The following is a 26,173-nucleotide window of genomic DNA, read 5'->3' as shown; positions in this document are numbered from 1 at the left end:
GGAAAATGCTTTAAAATTCCACAACTTTACCACACAAATAGTATTTCCATAAACCCTCATCCAACATTGCAAACTCATTATGAATGTGTCTGTGAAGTGAAGTCCTGCCTTCTGTTGTATTTATCCTGTAGTGTTCACCATGTCTGTTTGGACATAAGTGGGGCAAAGGACACTAAACTGTAGGCCATATCTTAACTGACATACAGTACCAGTATGGCAGTAACTGTTTACAAGCACAACAATAAGAGGTCATCTGCTGTTTATCCTGTAAACACCTGCCAGCGCATACTGGAACTCATCAAATATCCTACAGGCCTATATGCTGTTGTAATGATAAACATCTTTAAGTTGTGGATATTTCTCTAAAAGTTATGACAGCAATGTGAACAACAATTTGAGTTGGACACAACTTCTTAACATACAGTAACAATATCTCAAATTAAAACAACATATACTGTGTGATGCCCAAACAAATATTGCATATTTTCTGTGCTATTGCTCTAAAAATTGGCTTTAATCAGCAGCATGTGGCTTCATCGTAGGTGGGTCTGTTGTGGGGGATTTGAGTTGACCATCTGGGATCTGTGGTGAAAACTTTACCAAGCTGAAGTACTAAAACTCCTTCCCAATTCCCACTACACATTAGTATTAGTTTTTTGTTTTTCATAAGAAATGATAAATAATGTTAATGACAGTAGTATTACTTGCTAATGCATTCTGTCCATTTAAATATCTGAAGTTTTAAAACGTCTCTGTGCAGGACAACTGAAGTAGAAAGGAAGAATTTTAATTGACATCAACTTTCAGTCTGAGTAATTCAGTTTCATAACCCCTTTATATGTTTATGTCCACATTGTTATTTGTTCTCTATTTGTGGTTAATTGAGCTTTCCAATCAAGGATGGTGATTTTTTTTTAACCAAAAAAATGTATAGAGGAGATACTTGCACTAGAATTATTGGTGCTTTTTAATTAGCTGATCTGTAGTAACTTTATCCAGACACTATCTAATTAAGTAATTTGAAGGAATATTACAACATTTATGCATTTATGAAAAAAGTGGACGTGTTCTTCCTCATTGTTGCAACATTAGCAATTTGTAGTCCTTTAACTTTATTTGGTGATAAAAATGTGTGTGTGTCACAACAATCATTTCTCCTAATGGCAAATCAGCAAAATATTCGAATGCAGAGCGTTTGAGCTTTTTTTTGAGACCACACCTCCTCGGTCTCTGATTGGCTGTTCGTTCCACCTGAGGGCCGACGGACTAGTTCCGGGATTCTGATGTCGGCCTAGCAAGCGAACTAACTAGTTTGCTAGCGGCTAACTCAAGGAGGACCGTAACGACCCACACCCTACAGGCAAGACAGCTCGGATGTTCGACATCAGGTATGTCCTGCTTGTTTTACCTGCTCTTCTTGGTGACTGTTTAGCTGGACGGAGCTACAGTTATCTTGTCAGCCGTTAATGAAAACTACTCCGCGAGTGTAAATCTTCCATGCTAGCCAGGTAACGTTAGCTAACTCTTTTAGCTGTGGTAAAGGACTGAGCAGTGTCGCAAAAAACTTTCGAGGCTAGGTAAGAGCTAACTCATTACTAAGTGTGGGTCGCGTTTAAATCTCTCATTATTACGTTGGGCACTATTAAATTGAACTAAAACATCGCGGCGTCTATTAGTTTAAAAAAAAGTGTGTCTTAATGACGTTCATTGTGGTAATGTTAGTTTTGTCTTGACTGAATCCTAGCACTGCCCTGGCCTGGTGTTTAACGCTTGGTCTATTTCAACGTATGATTAAAAGATGAAGTGATAGTCAATCAATTGACTGGTACAGACTTAAACAAGGCATCAGTTAGCAACTGTCAGTGTGTCACTATTGCTCGGAAAATTGATTAAGTTTGCTCGAGCGGCCACATAATGATGTTGCTCGCGAACTGCAGACTGTTTCGGTGACATGACAGGCAAGGCTCGACACGGAGATTTTAGGATTAACATCCATTATATTCGGGTGGGGGCGTTTGTTGTGGGGCAGATGAGATGATTAACACCAGACACACTGCCTCGGCCAAAGCTCTGTATTTGTTAGTACTGATTGTTGTTGAGAAGAGGGATGTGTCCAAACTATCAGATTACACTGTTACTTTGGATCCGTTGTCAGTGTGTTCACACCGCACGGACTAGTTTTTCATCTGGAGATGAGGGAAATTAGCCTGATATGTGTGTCAAAGGCGTCTTCCCTCGTCACGGATCGTTGTCTCGACGGTGTTATAAATTTCCAGTAGTGGGTGGTGTTTCTTTCTACCACCTGAGGGTGACCGCTGTCTGTTTAGCAACAGCAGGCTGTTGAACAACTTTGTTTATGAGTAATGGTGAGAAATACATAGAGACACAGTGTAAGCTTGCATTACACTATGGCTCTATTATTATTATTTAGACAGCCTGATTGTTGTGAAACCTCTGCTTCTCTCAGATAAGTCTGCCCTGCAACCTAACAAGGAAATTAACTTTTGACAATGAAGTTTGAACATGCAAAATGAAACATGGCCACAACTATTTATGTAATCGATTTAATCTGCCACATATTTTCTCAATTCATCTTTTGGTCTATAAAATATCAGAAAATATTGAAAAATGAAATGCCCATCACAACAACGACAACATTTTCAAATTCCCTAAAAAAAAAAACCCAAACTAGGGAATGTTTGGCATTTTTACTTGAAAAATGTATTGATTATCAAAATAGCTGCCAATTAATCTAATCAGGTACTCATTTTAGCTGTAATTATTTTTTTCTATTTAGGTTTTGCCCACTGACAGTGTAATTTGTTTTTGTTTTTTTACAGAGGCGTCCAACAGCTTATCCACAGGGCCAGTGGGTGAAACAAGACGGGGGAGAAAAGACAGAAAAGGACTAAAATGCATCAGACTACATAACACCACTGCTGCACATGGCTTTATTTAAGAGATGCAAAATGGGAAAGGAGTTCTATCTGCAGAGAATTTGGAGATGGGAGAGGTCTCTACACCCAGACCCGGCCAAGTGCGGTGACACCTCGGTGACATACACAGGGCTTCTTTTTGGAATGAGTTGATTTTGTCCCCGTATTGACACAAAGACTGAAGGCAGGGGTCTCAGAAGATCCAGGGGACTCTGCTTGGCTATTTGAGTTATTTTACTTGTAAAGGCAAGGCTAGACATCATTTTTAGCATTTTAGCAGTTTAAAAAAAAAAAAGATTCCAGCTGGACCTTTGTTTGATGTTGAGCAGCTTCCTGCAACTGGTTTAAAAGTTTTTTTTGTTGTTATCCCCTGCTGACTTAGTTTGAAACGCTGGAACTGTCCCTCCTGCCGCCATCCTCAGTTTCTTCCACCCACCCAGTGCCTAAATAAGCCTTCTCGGGACAATCACAGAAGTCATCAGCAGCTGCTGCTGCTGCGCTCAATCCTCTGCCTGTTTTCCTTTATGCGCTTCTGCTTTCAGCCTGCTGGCTATCCACCCACTACCTCTTTAATTTTTTCTGGTCTTTTCTTTTTATATTCATTTTCTCTGAGAGGCAGAAATCAGAGCTCAAGCACAGTGACGAGCATTAATGTAAACACTGAGTTTCAGGAGTGGAGAGAAACCTAGATTGCTCCACTTCTAGTTGTGTTTGCAAGTGTCTGTGCTTTTGTGTACATGCACAGCAGCATTACGGTTGCACTGGTGCCAGGGAGCAGCTTAAGATTAGATTTATTTATATTGTTGCACCAAATACAGTTACATTAAAGCCATACAAAAATATTTATGAATTACCTACGCATATTTTTGTATCACATTGCTCTTGTATAGTTTTGCTTTTATAAGCCTCTATTAAGATTATGCACACAAATAAAATATTTACAACAAGCTGTACACATGCAAGTAGAGCTGTATATTGCTAAATAAAAAAACAACAACCTCTGTTTGAGTGATTGTATTAGTGCCAGGAGACATTTAGTGTCTGGACACAAAGAATCCCTTATGTTTCCATTCAATTGCTGCTTTGCATAGTGTTGGTTTTCTTTTCCAGTCTGTAGTCATGGCCTCTCCTCCCAAACAAACACCATATTTGCCATTTTGACCTGTAAAGCACCCTTTACAGTTGGTAGACAGTAGATATCTACCTTTCTCTCTGTCTTCCTCCCCTCTCTCTTTTTTTCTGATGCCGGGCTTTAGTGGTGGGGGGGTTGGGGGAGGAGTAAGTGTCCCTGCTTCTGCTCCTCCCCGTCCATTTCGACCCAGCCGATATGTCCCGGTGTCTGCAGCCACCACCTTCCTTGTTGGATCCACCACTCTCTTCTTCTGCTTCACGTAAGTATCTCTCCCTCGCACATAATGCAAACATGGTGCAAAGTGCCTACATGTATGTACACACACTTGTGTCACTGTGTAACCAATAATGTTTGTACTTATTTGTGTTTGCTAATGGCATGTGTAAATATCCCTATGCATTATGATTTATCTGAAGATGTCCTGTTGTTTTTGTTTTTATTGTTTAACCTTTATTTATTCAGTGAAAGTTTACTGCGCAAAACTGCGCAGCCTTCTTTTCATCAACACTCGCATTTCACACAGTTCCTCACAGTCATACCTGTGAGCTCCCCATTTACAATCTTCTATTTCTGGCCACTGAACTGCTTCACTGGAGCTGTTTGGGGCTAAAGTGGCTTCCACAAAGGCTTATCAGCAGTTGTTGATGGAGCGTAGAGTGTTACTTGCTCACTTTTCCCATCTGTTTCTTGCCAGCAAGTGCAGGGATTCCAGTCTGCTTGTGTAATATCTACTTCCTGCTGTTTCCGTCTTGAATAGACCAAGAAAATATGTCAGACTTTGAAAGACTAGTAGTAATGGCAATAATATGTCAAAGTGTAATTTTGTTTCCATCCTTTATTCTACTGTCCAGGTGCCCGTGGTTGTCAGAATATTTTTCCTCTGTCATTCCTATCTACATTGCCGTGATCTTCCTCTTCACCCTTGCCAACTTCTGCATGGCCACTTTCATGGACCCTGGAGTCTTCCCCAGAGGTAAACACACGTGAACAGTGTTTGTATGAAAGTCTTTGCCCTAGAAAGTTAGTTATCATGTACTAATGATGCATATGCAATGCTTTTATAATAATAGTATAACACGATGCAGGGTGAGCATATGATCAGGTATTATGATGCTAGTACAGCCTCAGTGTGTGTGTCTGTTGTCTTTAGCGGAGGAGGATGAGGATAAAGAGGATGATTTCCGTGCTCCGCTCTATAAGACAGTGGAGATCAAAGATATCCAGGTGCGCATGAAGTGGTGCTCAACCTGCCGCTTCTACCGCCCGCCGCGCTGCTCTCACTGCTCAGTCTGCGACAACTGTGTGGAGGTACACACACACACACACACACACACACATAGTATCATGGGCTGCTTGCTGTATTGGAACTCCAAAATAGATTCATTTTAATTAATTAATTTCACAGTATTATACAAATATGAGTGAAAGTTATACAGGGAAATTGTGTGGAACAGGGCGACGGTGTGTGATTATCAAGGCTCTTTTTAAAAAATGTTTTCCTCAGGTTGTCTTGTTATACTGTTCCTGTATTTTTCACTTATTGATTGAATGTCAGTGGAACTTTTACAACACATCCTTGGCTTTGTAATTATTAAAATATATGTATATTTGAAAAAGTCTCAACAGCACAAAGCCTGAAAATGCTACTACATGAATTTGCATTAAATATACCTGTGTGTGTGTGTGTGTGTGTGTGTGTGTGTGTCTTTTAGTTTTAATAGCAAGTCCTAATGAGTCCAGTGAGCTTTTATAAACTCCTGTGTGACTTGACTGCTCAACCTAGATCTGTCCTATTCTTAGTTTTCCATGTGTGAGCGTGGAAGGTATAAATTGTCTGGACATCTGATTGTGATGTGTTGTAGTTGTTGCTTATCATCATTATTTTCCTCATTTTCCACCTTCTTGTCCTTTGACCCCGTGCTCTCTCAGGATTTTGACCACCACTGTCCTTGGGTGAACAACTGCATTGGTCGGAGGAATTATCGCCATTTCTTCCTCTTCCTGCTATCACTTACCACTCACATCATGAACGTATTTGGCTTTGGCTTGGTTTATGTCCTGCACCACCGCCATCAGCTGGACACACCACATGCTGCTGTTACGTATCCTTCACTTGTCTCACTGCAGTCATAAAGATGCAGGACAAATTATGGGACTTTTCCCAATTTTTGCATTGTGATTCTTAGCTTTCTATTTGATTTTTGTTTCCCTTTTTTGCTGGATTTGTTGTAATCTTCCTGACCCTCTCCTATACAGTATGGCTGTAATGTGTGTAGCTGGTCTATTTTTTGTCCCTGTCGCTGGCCTGACTGGGTTCCACATAGTGTTAGTGGCCCGCGGTAGGACCACAAATGAACAGGTACATACGAGAGCTGGCTGTGTGCATCACGTTGAATTCATTCAGACAGATTTTTCTTTTCTGTATTTATCATTAAAGTTGGTGTCCATGTGAGCCGGAGCAATTTTCTCTCCTCCCCCCTCTCACTGTAGGTGACAGGGAAGTTTCGGGGAGGCGTTAACCCTTTCACCAACGGCTGCTTGAGGAATATTTCACATGTGCTGTGCAGCTCCCAGGCCCCCAGGTCAGTCTTCCTCTCTCCTCTGCACTCATCTGTTTGCTGCCCTCCTTTAACACTCTGCTACACCACAATTATTCTTTTTCCACTGCCTCTTTCTTTCCATTGCTCCCTCTCTCTCCTTCTACTTTTCCACTCGCCTTTTATTGTTCTCACTTGTCTGTTTAGTTAATGGAATATATGAGTACAAGCCTTCAGTGTGAGTGGCTTCTAGTGTTAGGTTATGTTTGTCAATAGAGCAACATAGTGCTAAGCCTGTTGTTTAAAGCTTGTATCATTTTAATTGGGATTGAAATGTATGTGTATGTCTCTCTCACAGATACATAGGCCGGTGGCGGAACCCTCAGGCAGTGGAAGTACAGCCACCATTTCTTAGACCGCCTCTCACTGAGGCCCAGCTAGAAGCCAAGGTCCTGGACAACGGCATCCAGAATGACCGACACAGCACCAGGGTGAGTGATACTGAATCCAGCAAACAACAACAAAAAAGAAGCATTTTACATGTTGAAGTTTGGATGTTGGAACTCCACAGACATTTTCATGTTATTCAGAAATTATTGGTATATACTCTATGTTTGACTGTATACATTTTTGCTGTGGGATAAAATGTCCCTTTTAGGAATACAGAAAATTGTTGCCTATGTAAGAATTTCTGTGTTTTGAATTAGTTTCAAAACAATTGAAAATGTATTTTCACATTTAAATATTGCCAGGTCTTAATTTCAAAAAAGTTCTTGTGCAAGGTTCTTTGGTTTTCTTTTCATGTTTTAAATATTGAAAGGTGAGGAGCAGCACAGAAAATGTATTTATAAATATATTTGATAAGCCTACTAGTCAGGTCGCAAGTCTTATAAGAATGTGTATGGAATTGATTTAGAGATAATTGCTGGTAACTGGTCTGTTCCGATGCTGAGCTTTTCAAATGTGCGGCTGGTTTGCAAAACTGGGAAACATGCAGCACTCTGGACAGAAGATTTGAGTACATCAGTGAGTTTGAAAGTTTATCAGACGCCAAAACCTTGAACAATGGTTTATGAAATGACCTGATACCTCAATAAGTTATTATGCCAACAACTGTTTTATCCTCTTGCAACAATTGCAAGGTAAACAATAAATCCATACCGCTCAAGTTACAAAGTAATCTTCCTGAAATGTGCGTTTGCATGCATTTTGCATTGGCAGCTGATGTTGCAGCAAACGTTGAGTTCAACTTCTTTGCTGAATAACCCTGTGTTTTTTCTTACCATAGCCCTCTGTGCCAGGCATTCAGTTGTCAGTCTTAATACTGTATGTCTGCTTACATGACTTCTGTGTGTCTTTTCCAGTCCAAGAGCAGTCTAGATCAGATGGAGAGCCAGTCAGCTGATGCAGAGCCTCCACCTCCTCCAAAGCCAGAGCTTCGTTACCCTGGCCTTCCCCGTGCTGACACGGAGGGTGAGAGACACACACACACACACACGTTGTTTCACTATCCCCGTGGGGGACAGTCATTGACATAATGCCCCTTACCCTAACCTTAACCCAATTGTAACCTGTACCCTAAAACCAAGTCTTTACCCTCAAAAAGCAGTTTCTACCCATGGGGACCTCAATTTTTGTCCCCATGGTGACACAAGTCCCTATGGGTTAGTGTGCATTCAGGTTAAAGTCCCCACCAGGATATAAAAACATGAAACACACACACACACACACACACACACACATAGATACATAAGTGAACCTAGGTAGTTGCAGGTATATCACCTCATATGTCAACAGCTGAGTGTTGACCATCAAGTGCAGCTCAGGTACTTAAAGTGTTTTACCTCTTTCAAATGTCACTTTTGGTTTCTTGCTACTCAGAGAGCAGTTTATTGACTGAAGCTCCAACTACACCATCAATGTACAAGTACCGACCAGCCTACATCAGCCCAGGAAGGAACCACATGGCCCTCACACACCCCAACAAGGTACATGTCAATTACCACTTACACAGTCCTCAAGGTATTGGGTATTAACTAATCACATAACATAATGTAGATACTGTATATTAAGGGTATTAAAGGAAGTTAACCACACGTCTTTGCCTGATTGCAAACAGACACATGTAAGACAGATGTAAATCTAAATAGATTATTTTAAATACACACAACCTTGTTGATTATTACATAGCAAGCTTGTTTTATCATTTGTAAAACACAAAGGAATGTGATTAACCTTTTTTCACAAAAAAGTGAAGATAGCAGAACAAACATATCCCATAGAATATTGTAACGGATGGTCTGGTGGCTGATATGCCCCACCCCTTCTAATTTCCTTTGTGGTTAATACCATGCCCCTCTTTTTTGTTTTTACTTTAAATTGATCATTCAGTGGCCATCGGTCGATCAGTAAGTCTCAGCTAGTGTCATCTGTGTGTGTGTGTCTATCCCTTTGGCTGTCTCTGTGTGTTTGAGTGGATCTATCCTTTTCCCCTGAAACTGCATTGACTGGAATGTGTAGTTCATGTTCTGTATGTATTTGTATTTCCATTTATGTGATGATACACACAGTCTTTGACATGCAGTGTCAGTGCTTGTTCAAGCCAGTCAATGTTTCCAATCCAGTAGTGTGATGATGGAGTAGAGCACTGGTCAAGCATCCAATTTCTCCCCACCACTCTTTTATTTTCTGTTAGAATCTGTAGAAAAACTGTTGTTTTTTGTGTTGTTATCTATTCCTGAGGTAACATTGTGATTTTCATCTTTCTTCCCCCCCTTCACTCCTGCCTTCATCTTCATCACACTTTTCCTTACCCTCTCCCCCTCTCTACCTTTGGTCTCTCTCCTCTCCCCAGATGACCCGTGGGGAGAGTCTTGACTCTCCATCTCCCTCCATCCTCCAGTCCAGCCGCCAGCCTAGCTACCGCTCGGAGCCGAGCAGCCTGGACGGGGCCACGGTGGTGGGGGGAGGTGTAGGGGCGCGCAGAGGGGGAGGGGAGAGGGGTGAGGGCCCCGGAGGCCCTGGCGGTACTGCTGGGGGGATTTCGGGGGGCATGTCGGGTTACTCCCTGACTGGGCGCTCCTACACCTCCTACCCATCCTCTCTGGTTCTGTCCACTGGCGGCTCCCGCTCCTCCAGCCTGCGCTCTGCGCACACGGCACATAACCCGCTGGCCACGCTCCACTCAGAAGGCACCACAGACACCAGCTACAAAAGCCTGGCTAATCAGACGCCTCGGAATGGCAGCCTGTCCTATGACAGCCTGCTGACACCATCCGAGAGCCCAGAGTTCGAGTCAGCCGTCCACGAGCTGTCGCCACAGAAGCCTCACGCTCTGTTTTCCTCAGCGACTATAACAGGCCAGCCTGAGGTGGTGTCACCCAGTACCCGGCTGCAGGGCTACACGTCGCCCTTCCTCTCAGCTCAGATTGCCCAGCAGAGGGAGGGGCAGCTGCTCCAGGGCTCTGCCACTTTCTCCTCCCCCCACAGAGCCTACCTGCGTGCCGTCAGCCCGCCCCCTCCATCCTCCTCTGGGCCTCCTGAGATCCAGCACCTGCTCCAGCATAACCAGGACTCCTCTTCCCGAGCCTTTCGTAACCCTTCCTCCTCATCCTCTTCCCCTGGGGCTCGCTCACTCGAGCCCCCTGTCTCCCCACCACCTCGTGGCCTCTCCCTCGGCAAGTCCCAGTCTTACATTGGGGAGGCAGGGCCTCAGCACAAGCCTCGGCCCCCAGGAGGAGGCACTGTGCTGGGAGGGGGAGGAGCCGGAGGAGGGCAACAGGCTCCACAGTGAGTAATGATCCGTCGCCAGATCCATCAGCCTACTACTCTTCCTCCTCCTCCTTTTTCTCCTAATCCTCTTCTTCTTCCTCCCTGGTTTGTGTCAGCCCTGCTCTTCCTCCCTGATCTGTGTGAGTCTTCCTTTTCCTCCTTCACGGTTTGCAGTCAATCTTTTGCTTGTTTAGTGTTTAACAGTTGGATGTGTGTATGGAAGTTGTATTGGCTCAGTTGGTGGAATGTGTGCATTAGTTTTAACAGCATGCCAGTATGTGTTTAGCTCTGTGAAAGCATGCTTAACCATTCTGCTATTTACTTCTGTCCTGTAGCCTTTTCTGTCCTTGTCCTTTTCTCACTCACTAAGTAGTTACCAAATGCCTTACAAGATCAATGGTAGAGAAACATTTTGCTGTTTGTGCTTGTTTTTGTTGTTATTTTTGAAGTAGAACCACTCACCTCCACATCCATTTATCCTCTGTCCTCATCCTAATCTGCCCCCACTCCTCCCCTCCCCTTCCTGATGGCTGTCCAATCAGATCCACCTCTCGCTCAGTTGTGGCCAATCACACCACATCCAAACCAGGCGGCGGGGTGAAGAAGGTGACAGGCGTCGGAGGGACCACTTACGAGATATCTGTTTGAGTGACAGACATCATTCATGGTCTATCACAAGGAGGGGGGAAAAAGTCACTGGACTACTTCCACTTGTCTCTTACCTGAGCTGGATATTATTCACGACTGCAGGCCCCTGAAAAATGACTGTTCTCCGCAGCAACGGACTAAAGGAGCCGGTCTGACTGGTACTCACTTTATCTTTGTACCACCACTGGCCACTCTTCTCTGCTAGCCTTTCAGATTTGAACAAAGAGTAAAAGGAGACACTGGTCCATTTTTCACAGGATCAATTCGTCTCCATTTAGCCACTTTGTGAGCCATAGACTGATGTGACTGTATGATCACGGCTGGGTACAGATGTGTCTATAGAAAATGCATAGCTATTCAATGATTTGCTGTTTTACTTTGGTACATTAGCACACCAAGTATTGACCACGATGTCTGACACTTAAGGAAAGGATGGCCTTTATCCAGTGGATGTAGAATTTTAAGAAGGAGGATTTAGGGCTGTTGACCAATAGAAACGTCTTCTTCTCCTCTGTCTGAACGGACCACACAACTTGTTATCAATAAGAGTCATGGAGAGAGTCCAAACTATAAACACAGTATCATTTTAGTTTTATAAATCTTTTTTTAAAATATTGTTTTATATAAATGTATAAAATCTTACAGATTATTATTATTATTATTATTATTATTATTATTGGGTCAAATTGTCAGGTATTGAAGATGACTATTGATAAGGGTGGCAGATGTACTGTCTGTAATTATTCATGAAAGCGATTTCAAATCAGTTGCCTGTTCATATTTAATGGCTGCATCAGCCACTCGTGAGCTCTTGCTGGAATTGACATCGTCCAAAGAGAATGATGATCCTTTGGTGGACAGCTGAAGTGGCAAATAATTGAGCTTAATTTTTTTTGGGGGGGGAAAGCCACAAAGAAATTCTGAATCACGATTGCAGCACAAGCATCTTTGTGGAATGTACGCTTGTAATGTTTGTTAGACATTATGCAAAATCTGTTTGTAGCTTTAAGATCATTGTATGTCTTTTTGGTGTATTTTTTTTTTTTCTACTTTTCTGTAATGTTTTGTCTGTCAGTCAATCTAGATGCGAGCAGAACTTTATACCTTTAACAGATGGCCAGCCAAATAGGGGCAGCGAGGGAAGGGCTTATTTATTTCACCAGACATGACAACTATTTAGTTTTGGACACAATTTCAAGCCAGTCTCTACCAGTTTGTTCTTCATTTGAGAAAACAAGTATGAATATTTTTTATGAAAAAACGTTATAATTGTAAATGCAATACGCCACTGAATAGATTTGAGGAGGGACTGGTTTGCAATTGGAGACTGTGTTGATAGTTTTGTTTTTTGCCATTCAAAGCACATTGTTGTTTTTTTCTATTGGTTTTTATTTTTTACACTTTTATGAGAAAAAAATGTAAGGTTAGATTTTTTGATTGACTTGCTCATTTAAAAAAAAAAATCTGTAAAAGTAACTTTTATTTTATCCACAGCCATGTTGAAAAAGGAATAATTAGAGGAAGGGAGGTGTGTATGTGAGTTTGTGTCTTTCAGTATGGGGCATTACAGTAGAGGGTTTTATTTATTTTTCTGTCAAGGCCCACAGTGGTGTTTGAAGTAGAATGTCACAGCTGGCTGAATGTAGCACATCTGTGGAGGAAAGTACACGCTTGAAGCACACAAGTATCATCGTTCAACCCAAGCGGCTGCGTTGTGAGTTTTCAACCCTCCCAGGCTATGTCTTCGGTGTGCATGTGGATTTTTGTTTGTCGTGCTTCACAGGCGTGCATATTTGTGAGAATATTGTCAAATGCCTACCTGGTTCATGTGTGGGTGGTAAGAAAAGAAGCATCATTAATGGCACAAGCAGCCGTCGTACAGAGATAAAGAGAACCTGTGTTGTTTTTCTTCCTGCTCTGGCCAAGGAAGGTGGCCATAGAACAATTTGAAACTATGAGTATAGTAGGTATACTTCTATGTGAGATAAAATATCACTATTGTGGGCTGTGATGAATGGAACGAGTTTCACAAATATCTGTAACGAGTACATTAAAGACGTTTCCAAAAAGGCCTTATAAAGAATTTTTAAAAAGATCTCTTCTCAGAATAAAAAGGTCAAACTGATGAAAAACTGAATGCGTCATGAATCTTAACTGTGCACACTATCTTTTTTTAATTTCAGTTTCACCTCTCACTTTGGTTTTGAAATATGAGACTTCAGTAAACATACTAGTTGCAAAATACAGGCAGGAAATGTTTACACGCAGTGATGAGATGTTGCTGAATGTAGCCAAAAAAGCAATCATTACAAAAAAGGCATTTGTTCTCAAATAACTTAAGGTCTGTAATAAAATGTCCCCAAATCATTGCTTATCTTTTGCAAGGCTGCATTGAAACCACACTAAATCATACCCAGTCAGACCAGGGAACCATGGTCCAGCTTTTTTTTTTTTTTTGCCACAGTTAGGACTTAGCGTAGAGATGACATCTAGTACTGGTTGAACCTATTTTCTTCTCCATTCCATAATATTCTGCATTTTTGCAATAATTTAAGGTATAGCAATGTTGGAGAAATAACTAGAGGAATAACTTCGTGCAGCCGCTCTGAATCGTCCTCTTCACTGGTCTTTCTTGCTTTCTGTGGGCTGCTCTGGCTCGTCGCTGCCCTCCTCTGGCTGAGAGCCGTTCTGCTCCTCTTCTTTCAAAGCTCGGCCTTTGTTCAGCTTCTTGGATTTTTGGAAGAGCTCGTTGAGGTTAAACTCTCGGATAATGTTCTCCTAGGGAGGAAGTAAGCTTCATATTAGCATCTATGTGTGAATGCGAGGCTGTTGCAAGCAACACCTACTTAGTGCATACTCCATGTGTTTGTTACAAGCTAGATTTACCTCATTGAAGGTCCAAGATACAGCTCTCCCTTTATTGTCCACCATCGGACGTCTCATAATTTCCCGCCCTCCTTGGAAAATTACTAGTGAGGGCAGCTGCTTAGCCAGAGGAGAAGTACTAACCTTGTACCTGTTCAGAAAGAATTCATGGGACAGTCAATACCTGTGCTCAGGGAATCTGTCAAAAGAAGGAATTTGTGGAAAGCATAAACAAACAGTATTATGGAATTAAAACAGCTGCTGCATCTTTAAAAACAGGTGCACAGTGGAGAAAATGACTGACCTCTCTGAAACCTCTCCATAGCGTCCGATGTCCACCTTCCCAAACCGGAGTCCATCACAGTTGTACCTGCAGTACGTAGGGGAAGATACACAAGACATTTAGGCCTCAAGTCAAAATTTAAGTCATGGCCAAAGCATTTGAAACAGTTTAATCCAACAATATGATTGTGATTACTGAAGGAAACATGCATCTTAAATAAGTAACTTACATCTTATTTTGATTAAAACCTAAACTTTAAAAATGTATAATTTGGACAGAAATACAGCATGGAATATGGAAGGGAGTTATTAAGCCAGTCTTCCATTGAATACATGACACCAGTGTAAATTTGTATCTAAGACATCAAAGACCATGATTTTACAGTGAATGCAGAACAGCTCCAAACTAATAAAATAATATTAAAGCATATATAATGCTCAGTAGATTCAAGAAATTTTGGTTTTAAACTTTTTGGTAATCATAAGGTTAATTTCTTCAAGCAATATACTTCCTAAAAGTAAATAGACATCAATCTTGCTTATTTAAACAAAAGGTGTGACTGGTGATTTGTAGGTTTATAGTCAAAAGTGTGTATTTGTCTAGTATTTTGTCTTGTCTTGAACGCAGCTCAGCCAATCATAACTACATCTGTAGTTCAATAATGACTAATTAACTGAGGGAGAGCCTGGGGAGACCCTGGCAGACACTGTAGGCATCAGTATCTTGATTACTGGAAGGCCTGTATTTACTTATCTCTTACTTGAGAGAAAGGTCGGCAAAGACGGGAGCGAAAGACTGGCAGTCCGAGGACCAGTTGGCGTAGAATTCAACAATCCAGGTGACACGACTGTCTCTCTGCAGCTCCTCCTAATGACTCAGCAACACAACATTAGATTAGAACAGATCATACTACTCACCTCCAGGACTGCAGCATCATCAATTAGGGAGGTCTAATATTTTATTTCATATTATAATATTAATTGGCATACTGCTATTATAATGGGCCTTCCATGTTTGATGGACACTGTCCAAAATGCTACAGAACTTTTGTTCATTTGATTGGAACTAAAAGAAAACAATCTCAGAATCTCACATCTTTGTGTTCTTATTATATTGCATATGAATACTTGATTACAACAGTTGTGTTGTTTCAAAGCTTTCACTAAACATTTCAGAGGCCTGAGGTACTACTGTACATCCAAATAGTCTTCCTACATCATGAGGGAATTTACTAGCATTTAAACAACTGCAATTCAGCATAGTCTGTAGTGTAATACTCACATCTATGGTCTTGTCACTGAAGTACTTGATGTACTCAGGGCCCATGTAGAGAGGTGGCTTACAGGTCATGACGAATGCTGGAGAAAAGGCATTGATAAGTTTACATTACAGAGGTTCCCAGTGGATGAAAACTATGGCTAAATTTAAGTTTTACATTTTCTGAAGCTATGAAAATCTCAACTTAGGTTAATAAATACACACTAAAACCCTAAAAGCATTGTTTGAAGTTAAGTCGCGTTATTCAGTTCAAGAGTAGTTGTGCGCGCATCTGCAATACCTCAGTGGAACAAACACCAAAAAGGGGAATATAAAAGAAAGGTACCCACACACTGGAATCAGAGCTCCTTTAAGCTTTAGTAGAGATGGCTGGAGGAAGACCAGTAGGGTCGAAAAAACGGTAATAAAACAGGAGTTCCAATTGCAGATTGCAGATATCTTTGTTTTGTTTTCACGTTAATCAATTTCACCAAAATTTGGCTTATTTTATGAATATCTACCAATAATTCCATAGAAAATGTAGGCGAATATATAGATCCAAGTCAATATTTGGCTTTAATAAAATGTCCTGTGTGGCATCTGAGGGTTTCCCACAGTGTTTTATGATGAAATTGTGAAATAAAGGCGACCTCCGCTAACATTATTAAAATGAATACACTTGAAATTAAACATTAACATTCAGGGAAAAACAGCAGATGAGCTATTTCACAAAGCCAATGTTGCATATTTAATGAGTTTGCCAACTGTTTAGGTTGTCATCTACTGACAAAAGTGACTACAAGACCAAATGTGAAAGGATCCACCTCTGCTAAACAATTTCCTGAAGGATACCCTGCATCTGTAGCGGTGTCGCTTAACAGTGCCTTTTAATTGCACCATTTTGAGGTGGAGCTGATGGGCTGGTACCCTGCTGCTTCTAAGAAACACTATTGTAATGTGTCCTACTTAATGGAAGACGGTTTTCCATAAATATCCATTCCCATAACTCAAATTTAGTCATGGGTGGGGCAGTATTTATAACAAGGGTTTTAAGGCCACTGACCGACACACAATGCGAGGTAAAGGATGCCGAGCCGAATGTCCAGCCTGAAGAAGAGGATGACATTGGCCACTTTACTGAACAGGAACAAGTTGCCTATGTGCTGCTCCAGTGTGACTGAGAAAGAGGAAGAGAGGAGGAACAATGAATGCAGCAGAGGAAAAACCTTCAGGCTGTTGTTTCAAGGTCAGAGGAGGGCAGGATTACACTGCAACTGTAATGTTTACACAACAAAGCAAAGTTTTAGCACTTCTGGATGTGGCTTGGTGCAGGGCTTCTCACCTCAGCACACTTTCAGGTTAAGGATTTAAAACAGTTACACATTAGGTCACAAATACCCATTTGGTTGAAGTTTAACGGTTACTCATTATTGAAGACAAATGGCGAACACAGTCACATAGCTGTCTACAGTTTAGATGAAACCTTGGTGGTCCAAAATTGAGCATCACTGGCTTGGCGCATGGGCCACTTCTGATGATGTGACCGTTTACAGTGTAAACAAACACTTACCATGTTATGATATGAGTTGGTTTACACATAGACAAGTGTGTGTGTGTGTGTGTGTGTGTGTGTGTGTGTGTGTGTGTGTGTGTGTGTGTGTGTGTGGGGGTAGGCAGGCTACTTACTCGCTCTCCTGTTCTTCATCATCACTATTGCACTGAGAAACATAAGTATTTCCATTTCTCTCTGTGAAACAAAAAGAAACAACATGGGACAACTTTGTGATAAGTGAGTAAATTAGCTAACTCATCATACACCAGCTAACTTAGCCCCACCATATTTAGCAGCAGGCAGCACTGCAGCGCAACCCTAACCCCACCATGCTCACCCAGTCAAAGTCGCAGGAGTTGCCGTCCTCCCGCTGGGTCGCCAGGTGATCGCACAGACCGGGAGCCTTTCGGACCACCAGGAAGGCGACGGTCATGAAGAACGAGGTGATATAATACGGTTTCAGCAGCCATTTGTAAATCTGAGGTAAGTGGTACAAGAAAGTATAGAGTCCTGTGATTAGACCCATGTTGGCAGATGCGACAGGATACCAGAAGGGGTTTGAGGAGGAAAGACAGCTGAAGTGACTTGACGTGGTGGCTGGATCAAATTGCGCCTGCGCCAAACAAAACGCTTTCGTAGTTTCTGGGCGCGGCGACTCGCCGTAGATTTGGCGGGTACTGCAAAACGTAAACAGAGGTCGCTGAAAGATGGAGGACAGGGAAGTAGCAACACAAAAGGAGACTGTAGATAACATATGTGTGAAAGACTCCACTGAAAACCAGACTAATGAAGCTACAGGCGAAGGTTCCTCACAGATGTCAAACCCTGGATCGGTTTGTAAGCCGTCCGAGGAGACGGGAGCTCGGTATAACCGGTTGAAGTTGTTCGACAAAGTGATGCAGAAGAGCCTGGAAAAGTTAATCGACCATGCCAAGTAAGGTGTCATTCTGTGTAATCTTTCTGAAAGGCCTGTATGCAGCAGTCCGAGTTTGTAGTCCTCGTGTTATGGATAAGCATTACTGTAAATGACAGTGTAATGGTATTAAATTGGGGCGAGTTAAAAGGTTCAAACGGTATCAAGCTAACATGAAGATACAGGTGAGCTACAAAAGCAGTGTGTGACTGCGGTTGTGTAGTCACAGCTGGTGTGAAGGACAGATCTATTGTAAATAACTGATAATTGAAATAATAACTAAAAACACCTGCCTATTCTGCCTTATTTTCCTAGCCCTTTACAAATAGACGTGTTTCTTAAAGTTACATAAGGATTTGTTTTGGGCAGCTACAAATTATCATTTTCATTATCAACTCATCTCTCAATACATTTTTTTGATTAATCATTAGATGTCAGAAAATAGTGAAGTATGCCCATCTTAAGTTCCCAGAGCCCAAGGTGACGCCTTCAAGTTGCTTGTTTTGTCCAACAATCCAGCACCCAAATATATTCTATCTATAAAACCCAGAAAAGCAGCAAATCCAAACATTTGAGAGGCTGTAAACAGTGAATCTGGGACTTTCTATTCATAAATGACTGAACAATAACTCAGTAATCACAACTGTTGTCATCAATTATTTTTCTGTCAATCAACTTTGTGATTAATCAACTAATCATTTCAGTACTAGATTAGGTAACCAAGAAAAGGGCCGGTGTTTTGGGAAAAGCCACACAAAGCTGCCCTTTTGGTTGACACTGCTTTCACCCACAGTTTTAACAGATTCGCCAGCACGTTTCGTCCGCTGTACAAGAAGAACCCTCAGAGGATGGAGAGCATTCACAAGCAGTTCATAGAGGAGTTGCGGAGGACTATACAGGTGTGCAGCACATCACATTAATACCATGTATTAAAATAAACAACAAATGGAGGATCTACTGCCTTGTTGTTTGTATTATATTATATTGTGTATGCAGTATGCACTGGTCTACCTGCCTTTATTTTCACCCGTTTGAACTAATGCCTGTCTGTCTGTGTGTGTGTGTGTGTGTGTGTGTGTGTGTGTGTGTGTGTGTGTGTGTGTGTGTGTGAAGGAGGACATCAGCAGATTGATTGAAGAAGGCCAGTTAGAGTTCAAACTGAATGAGCTGGACAAACTGGAGAGTGCTGCCAAGAACAATCCAGACGCTGCGTGGTCAGTAAACAGCATTAAAAACTATTCACCTTCTAGCATCTTCTGCTTTCTCTCCAGTGAAATGATCTACTGGTTACATGTCAAGCTTTGGATTATAAATGCTGAGTTTCCCTGTAAGGCACTTTCCCCTCTTTGACATTATCTGAATTCTGACATCCATCTGCTCCCATTACCACCACTCATTCAAATAAATGGTAACAACAAGCAATTAGTAAGTTAGCAAAATATAGCAAATCCACACCTTTTGTCTGTTTCTGAATGCAAACTGCTGAGATTCTCTCCATCCCGCTCACATTTAATTAACTGAATTATTGTAGTGTTGTGTGGAAACTGTTGTTAGTTAAATACATAACTGATAAATATTTACTTACTCATCATGTAAATTTCCACAAATCTTCAAAGTAGATACATAAAGATGTATGCAAGTGTTCAGACAATAAATAAGATGTTCCTTTGTAATTAAAACAACAATGCAGGGCAACTTTGTGGGCAGTTGTTGGCTAACAGTACCAATAATTTGTCCCAGCATTGTTGTGTAAATCACAAAGGAACATCTTATTTATTGTCTGAACACTTGCATACACTGTATTTTACGCTCTTGTGTCTCACCATAGGTCCTGTATATAGGTGCATTGCCTTTCTTCATGCACTGTATATCACCACTGTAATATTTCTATTTTGCAACATGATTGAAATACTAAGGATTTTAATCCTTTACCATCTCACTTGTTCTGTCAGGCGTCCGAGTGGCGTTCCTGAGCAGGACTTTTGCAGCTTTTTGATGCCATACTATCAAAAGCAGGAGGCCTACATGCGACTGGAGCTGAAAAAGATTCAAGCAGAGAATGCTGCCCTAGCACAGAAGGTTCAGGCTGGTAGAGAAAGTATTGATCAGACTGAACACCGTATTTCTACCACTGTTGATGAGTGGAAGGTGAGTGGAAGATCAAAAGACATATTCAACATGTTTATTTTTACACCCACAAAGGGTATACATGTATAAGTAAGAGTAAAGTAATGTCCTCTGGAAATGAATACGCCAGTGCTCTTTTACATAATGCATAGAAAACATATTCTTGTAATTTTAGCTACATTTTACTTGGCAGGTAAGTTTGAATAACTTTGATATATTGAAAATGGGAGGGGTGTTTTTTTAAATAAATAAAAAATAAAGGAGAAAAAGAATGGGATTGGTATAGTTTGAAGGAGGCCATTGTCTGACAGCTGTTGTTGAGGGCCAAAAGATAACCATGCACCATAAAATATAAGTTTGCCTTCAGTGTTAACAGTTATTTGTATGTGGGGTTTTTTTCCTTTTCACTTTTTAGGCATCAGTCACAGAGTTTGAAAGGCTGGCATCTTCTCTCTGCCCTGATGTCTTTGATGTGTGATCTTCAAATGATTTGACCTGCAGATAAATCAACTATCTTAACTGTACATATTGATTTTGTTTACTATGCCTGTTTGTCTGAAAATAAACTTGAAATCTTGGAAATAATAATTGCTTTGTGACCTCAGTAATTATACAACATACACCAATCATAATGGTAATTTGCGTGTTTATGCCTGGTATTACGGTACGGGGGCCATGAAAGTAATGCCACAAAGAATTGGAGAGTCGAGTAGTTGACACTCAGATGGATTCGTGGTGAGCTCCAGCCTAACAAGTAGCAGGCCATACGCTTGAAGAAACCGGCTTTTTCTTTGCATATAAATGTATTATTCGTGATAGATATGACGGAAATGTTTTCAACTCTGTTCGGGCAAAATGAAGCTCAGGGACCGCCCGGCTCGTCGTCTCTGGGTTTCGGACCAGGGAAACCTCCGCCGCCTCTACCGCAAAATCAAGTCTCCATGGCGGGGCAGATGCCACCGCAGCTCGGGGATGAAGGGCCTGCTCTGCGGAAGCCTGGAGCCATGAATGAACCTTTCTACTTATTGCGGGAGCTTCCTGGTACTGTCGGACTGTTATAACAGTTGTATACTTTATATGTTATTTGTCTGTTAATTTGAAGAAAGTTGAGCTGCTATCAAAGCTTGCTAAGCAATTTGTAAACAATGCTAGCTAACGTTAGCCAACAAAAGAGCATACGTGTTACTGAGAACATTGAGTAAGCTAATTTCTAGTATTAGCCCACCTGTTTTTCATAGGTAAGGTTGGTTTTAATGTTGTCTGTGACACAAAAACATGTCCAACGGAGATGGACATGTCTAACTCAGCTCTTATGTCTTAAAGTTAAACATTATGTAACTGCTGAAATCATAGGAATGACCATATCTCCGGTTGGAAATGGTCACCTAGGTTACCAATATTTTTGCTGGAATAAGTAATTTACAAGATGTATAAAGTAGTTACATATAACATGACTTGTGGTGTTTGCATGAATTACACTGAAATGAAACCTTGTGTTTAGTGGGAAACGAGTTAACGGGAAACACCAACCTCATCACGCACTACAACCTGGAACACGCCTACAACAAATTCTGTGGGAAGAAGGTGAAGGAGAAGCTCAGCAACTTTCTGCCAGAGTTACCAGGTGGGTTATGGGTAGGAAGAAATGTGGCCTGACAGCCATGTGTTAATGATGGGGGCTGCAGACACCTCATTACTAAAAATAAATGTATTTAAGATAGGGATTCAGGTTCAAAGTAGGAGACTTGTTTCCAAGTGACTTTATACTTGATAGCTGTTCATTCTATTATAATTCATGTCATTGTGAAATGGGTGGTCATTGGCAGTTAGCAGCCTCACTCTGGGAACAAAACTCCAGCAACACTTGCAGTATTAAACAACTTCATTTTGAGACCAACACGTTTCAGCTTGTAAGCTTCATCAGGGTCATTGAAAATGTGTTGCTCTCTCTTTATAAATGGTAATGGACTGCATTTATATAGCACTTTTCTACCTTAATGGACAAAGAGATCTACAAATATGCGTCTCATTCACACACCGATGGCGGCGGAGCTGCCATGCAAGGCGCTGGCCTGCCCATCAGGGATATCTTGGGGTTCAGTGTCATGCTCAAGGACACTTCCACACATTGACAGGAGGAGCCCCCAAACCTACAGATCAAAGGATGACTCAGATGAAGGCAATAAGCGGAAATGCATATGGTGTCACAATAAAGTTGTACTTAATGCTACAAGTGTAGTTTGGGCCTTTTAAAACTACTCTGTGAAGTTGTGCCAGAAACCCCAACTCTACCAATGGAGTTGTATTCCCAAGAACCACACCACACCTATCTCCTGTTGATGCTGAAGGTTCTGTTGTACCTGAGTGGTTAGTCTCTTAATTTGTCAACGCCAAGTAGTAACTTGTCAATAATCATAACCATTCAAAGCAATGAGTTCAACATTTCGAAAGTTTACTGTAGCACGTCAACCTTATTTTAATGTCCCACCCCATCCAGGCTGTGATTGGTTGGTTCACGAAAGGTGACAATGGCGAGTGCATCAACTTCATGAAAAGTTGAACATGTTTCAACAAAAGGCACCCGATATAGCTAAATAGCCAGCCAAACCCAAACCTAGCTTATCTTATCCCTATTGTCTTGTCTCTTATGGCAGTTGAACTGGTACTGAGGATCTTGAGGAGGAGGTGGGCTGGTGCGTAATCAAAGTGGGCCGCCGACACATCTCTCTCGCTCTTGTTTTTGTATAATGGGCTGCTCAAGCTGCCCACAGAGCGACCGGCCCACCGGGATTTCTCCCGGTGCTCCTGATGGCCAGTCCAACTATGCTCTGCCCTGTTCGTCATTCTGCCCGAGGAGGAAATTCTCGCGCTGTTGTTTATTTAGTTGTCATGACTTCGCGAGTGATTGACGTCTTGTCCCTGTTCCAATTTCTCATCCTCAAAGAGAGAGCGGACAACCGTTCATTTGAGTTCAGTGGAGCAGACAGCTCTGCAGAGTTGTGTAATTGCGACTTCTTGACATTTCATAAAATTCTGAAGCAGCGACAGAAATAATTTTGGAGCGCTGAGCAGTCTCTGCAAAATGTATATGACGTAAACACTGTAGTGGTGAAAATGATATCCTCTTAATGAAACCCCTGACATGCCACTGCTTTCGTTTTTGACATTTGCTCTATTACATCTTCATAGCTGTGTGTTCAGTGCTCACCACCTTGCTGTTTCATTGCTTATATTTCGAACTCTGTCACCCCCCCACCCCCACTCCAACTTGTCCTTTCTCTTCTGTGCTGCAGGTATGATTGACTGTCCAGGCACTCAGGACGGCAGCTCGTTGCGATCTCTGATCGATAAGCCTCCAGTGTGTGGGAACTCCTTCAGCCCACTGACCGGCGCTCTGCTCACAGGCTTCAGACTACACACAGGACCGGTACTCCCTGAATACAACACACATACACACGAGTTTCAGCATGCTGATACTGATTACTCAAACTATTAACAGTATTGTGGCAAATTCTCTTTAGTTCGAGTATTCTGGCCTGCTAGAAACGGGTATCCTTCATTTCTTAATTATATTGTTAAATTCAGTACTTACACGCATGCCTGTTTTTGTGTCTGTTTTTCCCAGCTCCCAGAACAGTACAGACTGATGCACATACAGCCTCCAAAGAAGAAGAGCAAACACAAGCACAAACACCATCGACCACAGGACCCATTACCACAAGGTATGACATAAACTATACATGTACACAAATGCAAAGGAATGTAAGATGTTTTCAGCCCACTGACCTGCTTGTTTTTGACGTCACAGAAACTCCATCAGATTCTGATCCCAAGAAGAAGAAGAAAAAGAGGGACGACGATCCCGACCGCAAGAAAAAGAAGAAAGACAAGAAAAAGAAAAAGGTAAGTAAATCTATCAAGACCCCAGTAATTCATAAAGTTGCCAGTTAGGCATTATTATGTATCCTAATGCAGTTATGGGCAGAGATGGAAGAAACCTTTATCCTGACCTTAACAACACCAAACCCATTCCTAAACTTTATTATCTTTAAACTTAAACTGTATACCAAGTATTCAATGTGTGCCTTTTGAACAAAAGGTCTTTTAGTTTCCTCTTCATGATAAGCCTTTTTCACAGAAGACATTTTTGTGACCTGTACCACGAAGCAGGATTTGGGGTTAGCGAGGTAACTTCAGGTTTTCAGGGTGGTTCACTTCTTACTGAGGTACATCGCCATGGTAACTTATGCTGCACACCTAATCTGCTCCGGAGCAGGTTATGTTCGATATAACAGATCAACGGGTATAAAAGCACCACCTACTGCCCAATCAATTCTCTTGGATAATGGCATCAACATTCATAGACGATCCATGGATGTATTAAGAAGACCTACGTTCTAATAATACATTCATGAGAAGATCCCGTGGAGCTTGGTGTGCGAATCGTGAGAGGGTCTCTTAGGAAGGCAAGAGTGTTCAGAGACTGACAAAGAGAGATACAGATTCTCGTCGGAGGGACTGACTTATCTGATGTGTCAACTTCTTCAGCCATATGTTGGCAGTGCGACATGTCAGAGATGTGCGCTTACAGTCCCGCAGACTGTATGCATTGCCTGGTGTTACTTTGCTACGGGTACTTTTATCTAGCTATGCTGTGGGTGATGCGAAGAACCTGAGCATTGTATAGGATTTGTATATACCGATATCATCCTACAACAGAGACTGGTTAAAGCACTAAAGCCTTGTATAAGATATGACAGTAAGCATACTTACTGCTTTGAATTATGTTTTTATATTTATCTTTTATTTGCTCCCAAGTCTGTTTCACACCAGCAGGGTTGCAGCTGAAAAAATAAGGCTAAAATTGTCATACACGCCACAAGAATACATCAAAGCAACACATTAATTTAATGGAATACACAAATGTAATTATAGTCAGATCTACTCGTGCCCTGATGATGGTGCAGTAATATTATTAAGCATTCTCACAGTCTGCGATAATTTTTTTTGCCTGCTGTCCTTCCTGCATTTGGCAACTGTGTTTCTTTTAACCTGGATTATGTGTTTAACTTCTTCGTATCTGTCTAATATTAAAGTTTGCCCTAGGTTAAAATATGCTGCTCTGCTGCCAGTAGACTTGTCCATGTTTGCGATTGTCAAATGCTGCAAACACCGCCCCTCTTATGTGAACGCGCTCATGGCTGGATTGGGAAAACCTGGGTTGACTTACCAAGTTGCTAACCACCAACCGCATGACCGCTTAGCGTGATTGCGGTTGTTAGGCTTAGTGAAGCCAGATAACGAAGAGATTCTGAGTATGTTGAACTTGCTTCGTAGTACAGGCCTCAGTTGCATAATCACCATGGGGGGAAGGGCGGTCACATCCCCCCCAATATATGAAACATGGAGATTTGAACCTCATCAGATCCCTCCAAAAGCTGATAGAAAGCTAATTTGTTCCCCTCAATATTCAGTGTTTAAACAGGCTCTCTGAACTCTACAACAGCTGTGCACTCGGCTCAAGTTACTCGCATGCCTACAAAAGTAAAACCATAGTCTGTTTAAATTGCAGGATCACCGATGCACATTAAATATAAACCACAACGTTACTGCTCTCTCTGTCCCTCTCCAGAACCGCCACAGTCCCGACCACCCCGGCCTCGCTGGATCACAACCCAACAGCAACAGCCTCAGATAGACAGGAGCCCACTGTGTCCACGCCTGTGTTTGAATGTGTGTGTGTGACTGTGCATTTTGTAAGAGGATGTGTGTGTTTTACAGATAATTGTATTAATGGGAGTATGTTTAACAAGGGAGGGGATGAATCAAATCATACAAATGGTTGTTTGTGTGTGTGTGTGTGTGTGTGTGTGTGTGAAAGGAGCAGTGACACAGTGGATGTGTGTGATGATGGAAAGAAATGTTACAGAACAGTGTAAAAGGCAGAAAGCCGCTGATGAGCTGTGTGGTGGTCTGAATGACTGAGCAGTCGCTGTATGTATGCATGTATGTATGTCCCTCTTTGATTTAGTTGTGATATCTTTTGACCATAATGCCAAAATCAAATAAACTTTGGTAATTATCTTTGCTTGTGACCCTCCTTCTAAGACCTCTTGTAGGATTTGTTGGTTGTTTAGATTATATGATCAGGT

At 41.7% G+C, this 26,173-nt stretch overlaps 4 protein-coding genes across 9 annotated transcripts; 3 read left to right on the top strand and 1 right to left on the bottom strand.

Annotated features, from left to right (window-relative positions):
* The first annotated feature begins 1,230 nt into the window (after positions 1-1,230).
* Positions 1,231-13,156, top strand: zdhhc5b (zinc finger DHHC-type palmitoyltransferase 5b). Of its 5 annotated transcripts, none has more exons than XM_044206101.1 (12): positions 1,231-1,388; positions 2,841-4,327; positions 4,920-5,041; positions 5,219-5,376; positions 5,998-6,170; positions 6,325-6,427; positions 6,559-6,650; positions 6,964-7,096; positions 7,970-8,078; positions 8,487-8,593; positions 9,460-10,394; positions 10,919-13,156. In XM_044206101.1, exons 2-12 carry the CDS (start codon positions 4,179-4,181, stop codon positions 11,022-11,024), a joined length of 2,187 nt encoding a protein of 728 aa, XP_044062036.1. In that variant the 5' UTR covers positions 1,231-1,388; positions 2,841-4,178; the 3' UTR covers positions 11,025-13,156. The 5 variants fall into 5 exon arrangements, with proteins under 5 accessions (XP_044062036.1, XP_044062039.1, XP_044062038.1 ...); XM_044206104.1 differs by having other exon boundaries at positions 10,493-13,156; XM_044206103.1 differs by lacking the exon at positions 1,231-1,388 and adding an exon at positions 1,421-1,508.
* Positions 13,157-13,174: 18 nt separating this feature from the next.
* tmx2a (thioredoxin-related transmembrane protein 2a) lies at positions 13,175-17,507 on the bottom strand. 2 transcript variants are annotated; one of them, XM_044206114.1, is made up of 8 exons: positions 17,319-17,507; positions 17,116-17,176; positions 16,493-16,606; positions 15,454-15,530; positions 14,933-15,039; positions 14,194-14,259; positions 13,911-14,040; positions 13,175-13,802 (listed from the first exon to the last, which is right to left on the bottom strand). In XM_044206114.1, the coding sequence occupies exons 1-8, from the start codon at positions 17,505-17,507 to the stop codon at positions 13,644-13,646; spliced, it is 903 nt and encodes a 300-aa protein (XP_044062049.1). In that variant the 3' UTR covers positions 13,175-13,643. The 2 variants fall into 2 exon arrangements, with proteins under 2 accessions (XP_044062049.1, XP_044062050.1); XM_044206115.1 differs by lacking the exon at positions 16,493-16,606.
* Positions 17,508-17,688: 181 nt separating this feature from the next.
* Positions 17,689-20,610, top strand: si:dkey-6i22.5 (polyamine-modulated factor 1). The gene is made up of 5 exons (XM_044206117.1): positions 17,689-17,915; positions 18,688-18,793; positions 19,008-19,108; positions 19,847-20,042; positions 20,437-20,610. The coding sequence occupies exons 1-5, from the start codon at positions 17,689-17,691 to the stop codon at positions 20,497-20,499; spliced, it is 693 nt and encodes a 230-aa protein (XP_044062052.1). The 3' UTR covers positions 20,500-20,610.
* An 80-nt stretch (positions 20,611-20,690) lies between these two features.
* Positions 20,691-26,109, top strand: med19a (mediator complex subunit 19a). Its single transcript, XM_044206116.1, has 6 exons — positions 20,691-21,062; positions 21,523-21,645; positions 23,315-23,448; positions 23,647-23,743; positions 23,830-23,924; positions 25,654-26,109. The coding sequence occupies exons 1-6, from the start codon at positions 20,843-20,845 to the stop codon at positions 25,717-25,719; spliced, it is 735 nt and encodes a 244-aa protein (XP_044062051.1). The 5' UTR covers positions 20,691-20,842; the 3' UTR covers positions 25,720-26,109.
* Positions 26,110-26,173: the final 64 nt, after the last annotated feature.

Source organism: Siniperca chuatsi, linkage group LG8, assembly GCF_020085105.1.
Source record: "Siniperca chuatsi isolate FFG_IHB_CAS linkage group LG8, ASM2008510v1, whole genome shotgun sequence".
Taxonomy (NCBI): domain Eukaryota; kingdom Metazoa; phylum Chordata; class Actinopteri; order Centrarchiformes; family Sinipercidae; genus Siniperca; species Siniperca chuatsi.
This window is presented reverse-complemented; position numbering and strand designations above follow the sequence as displayed.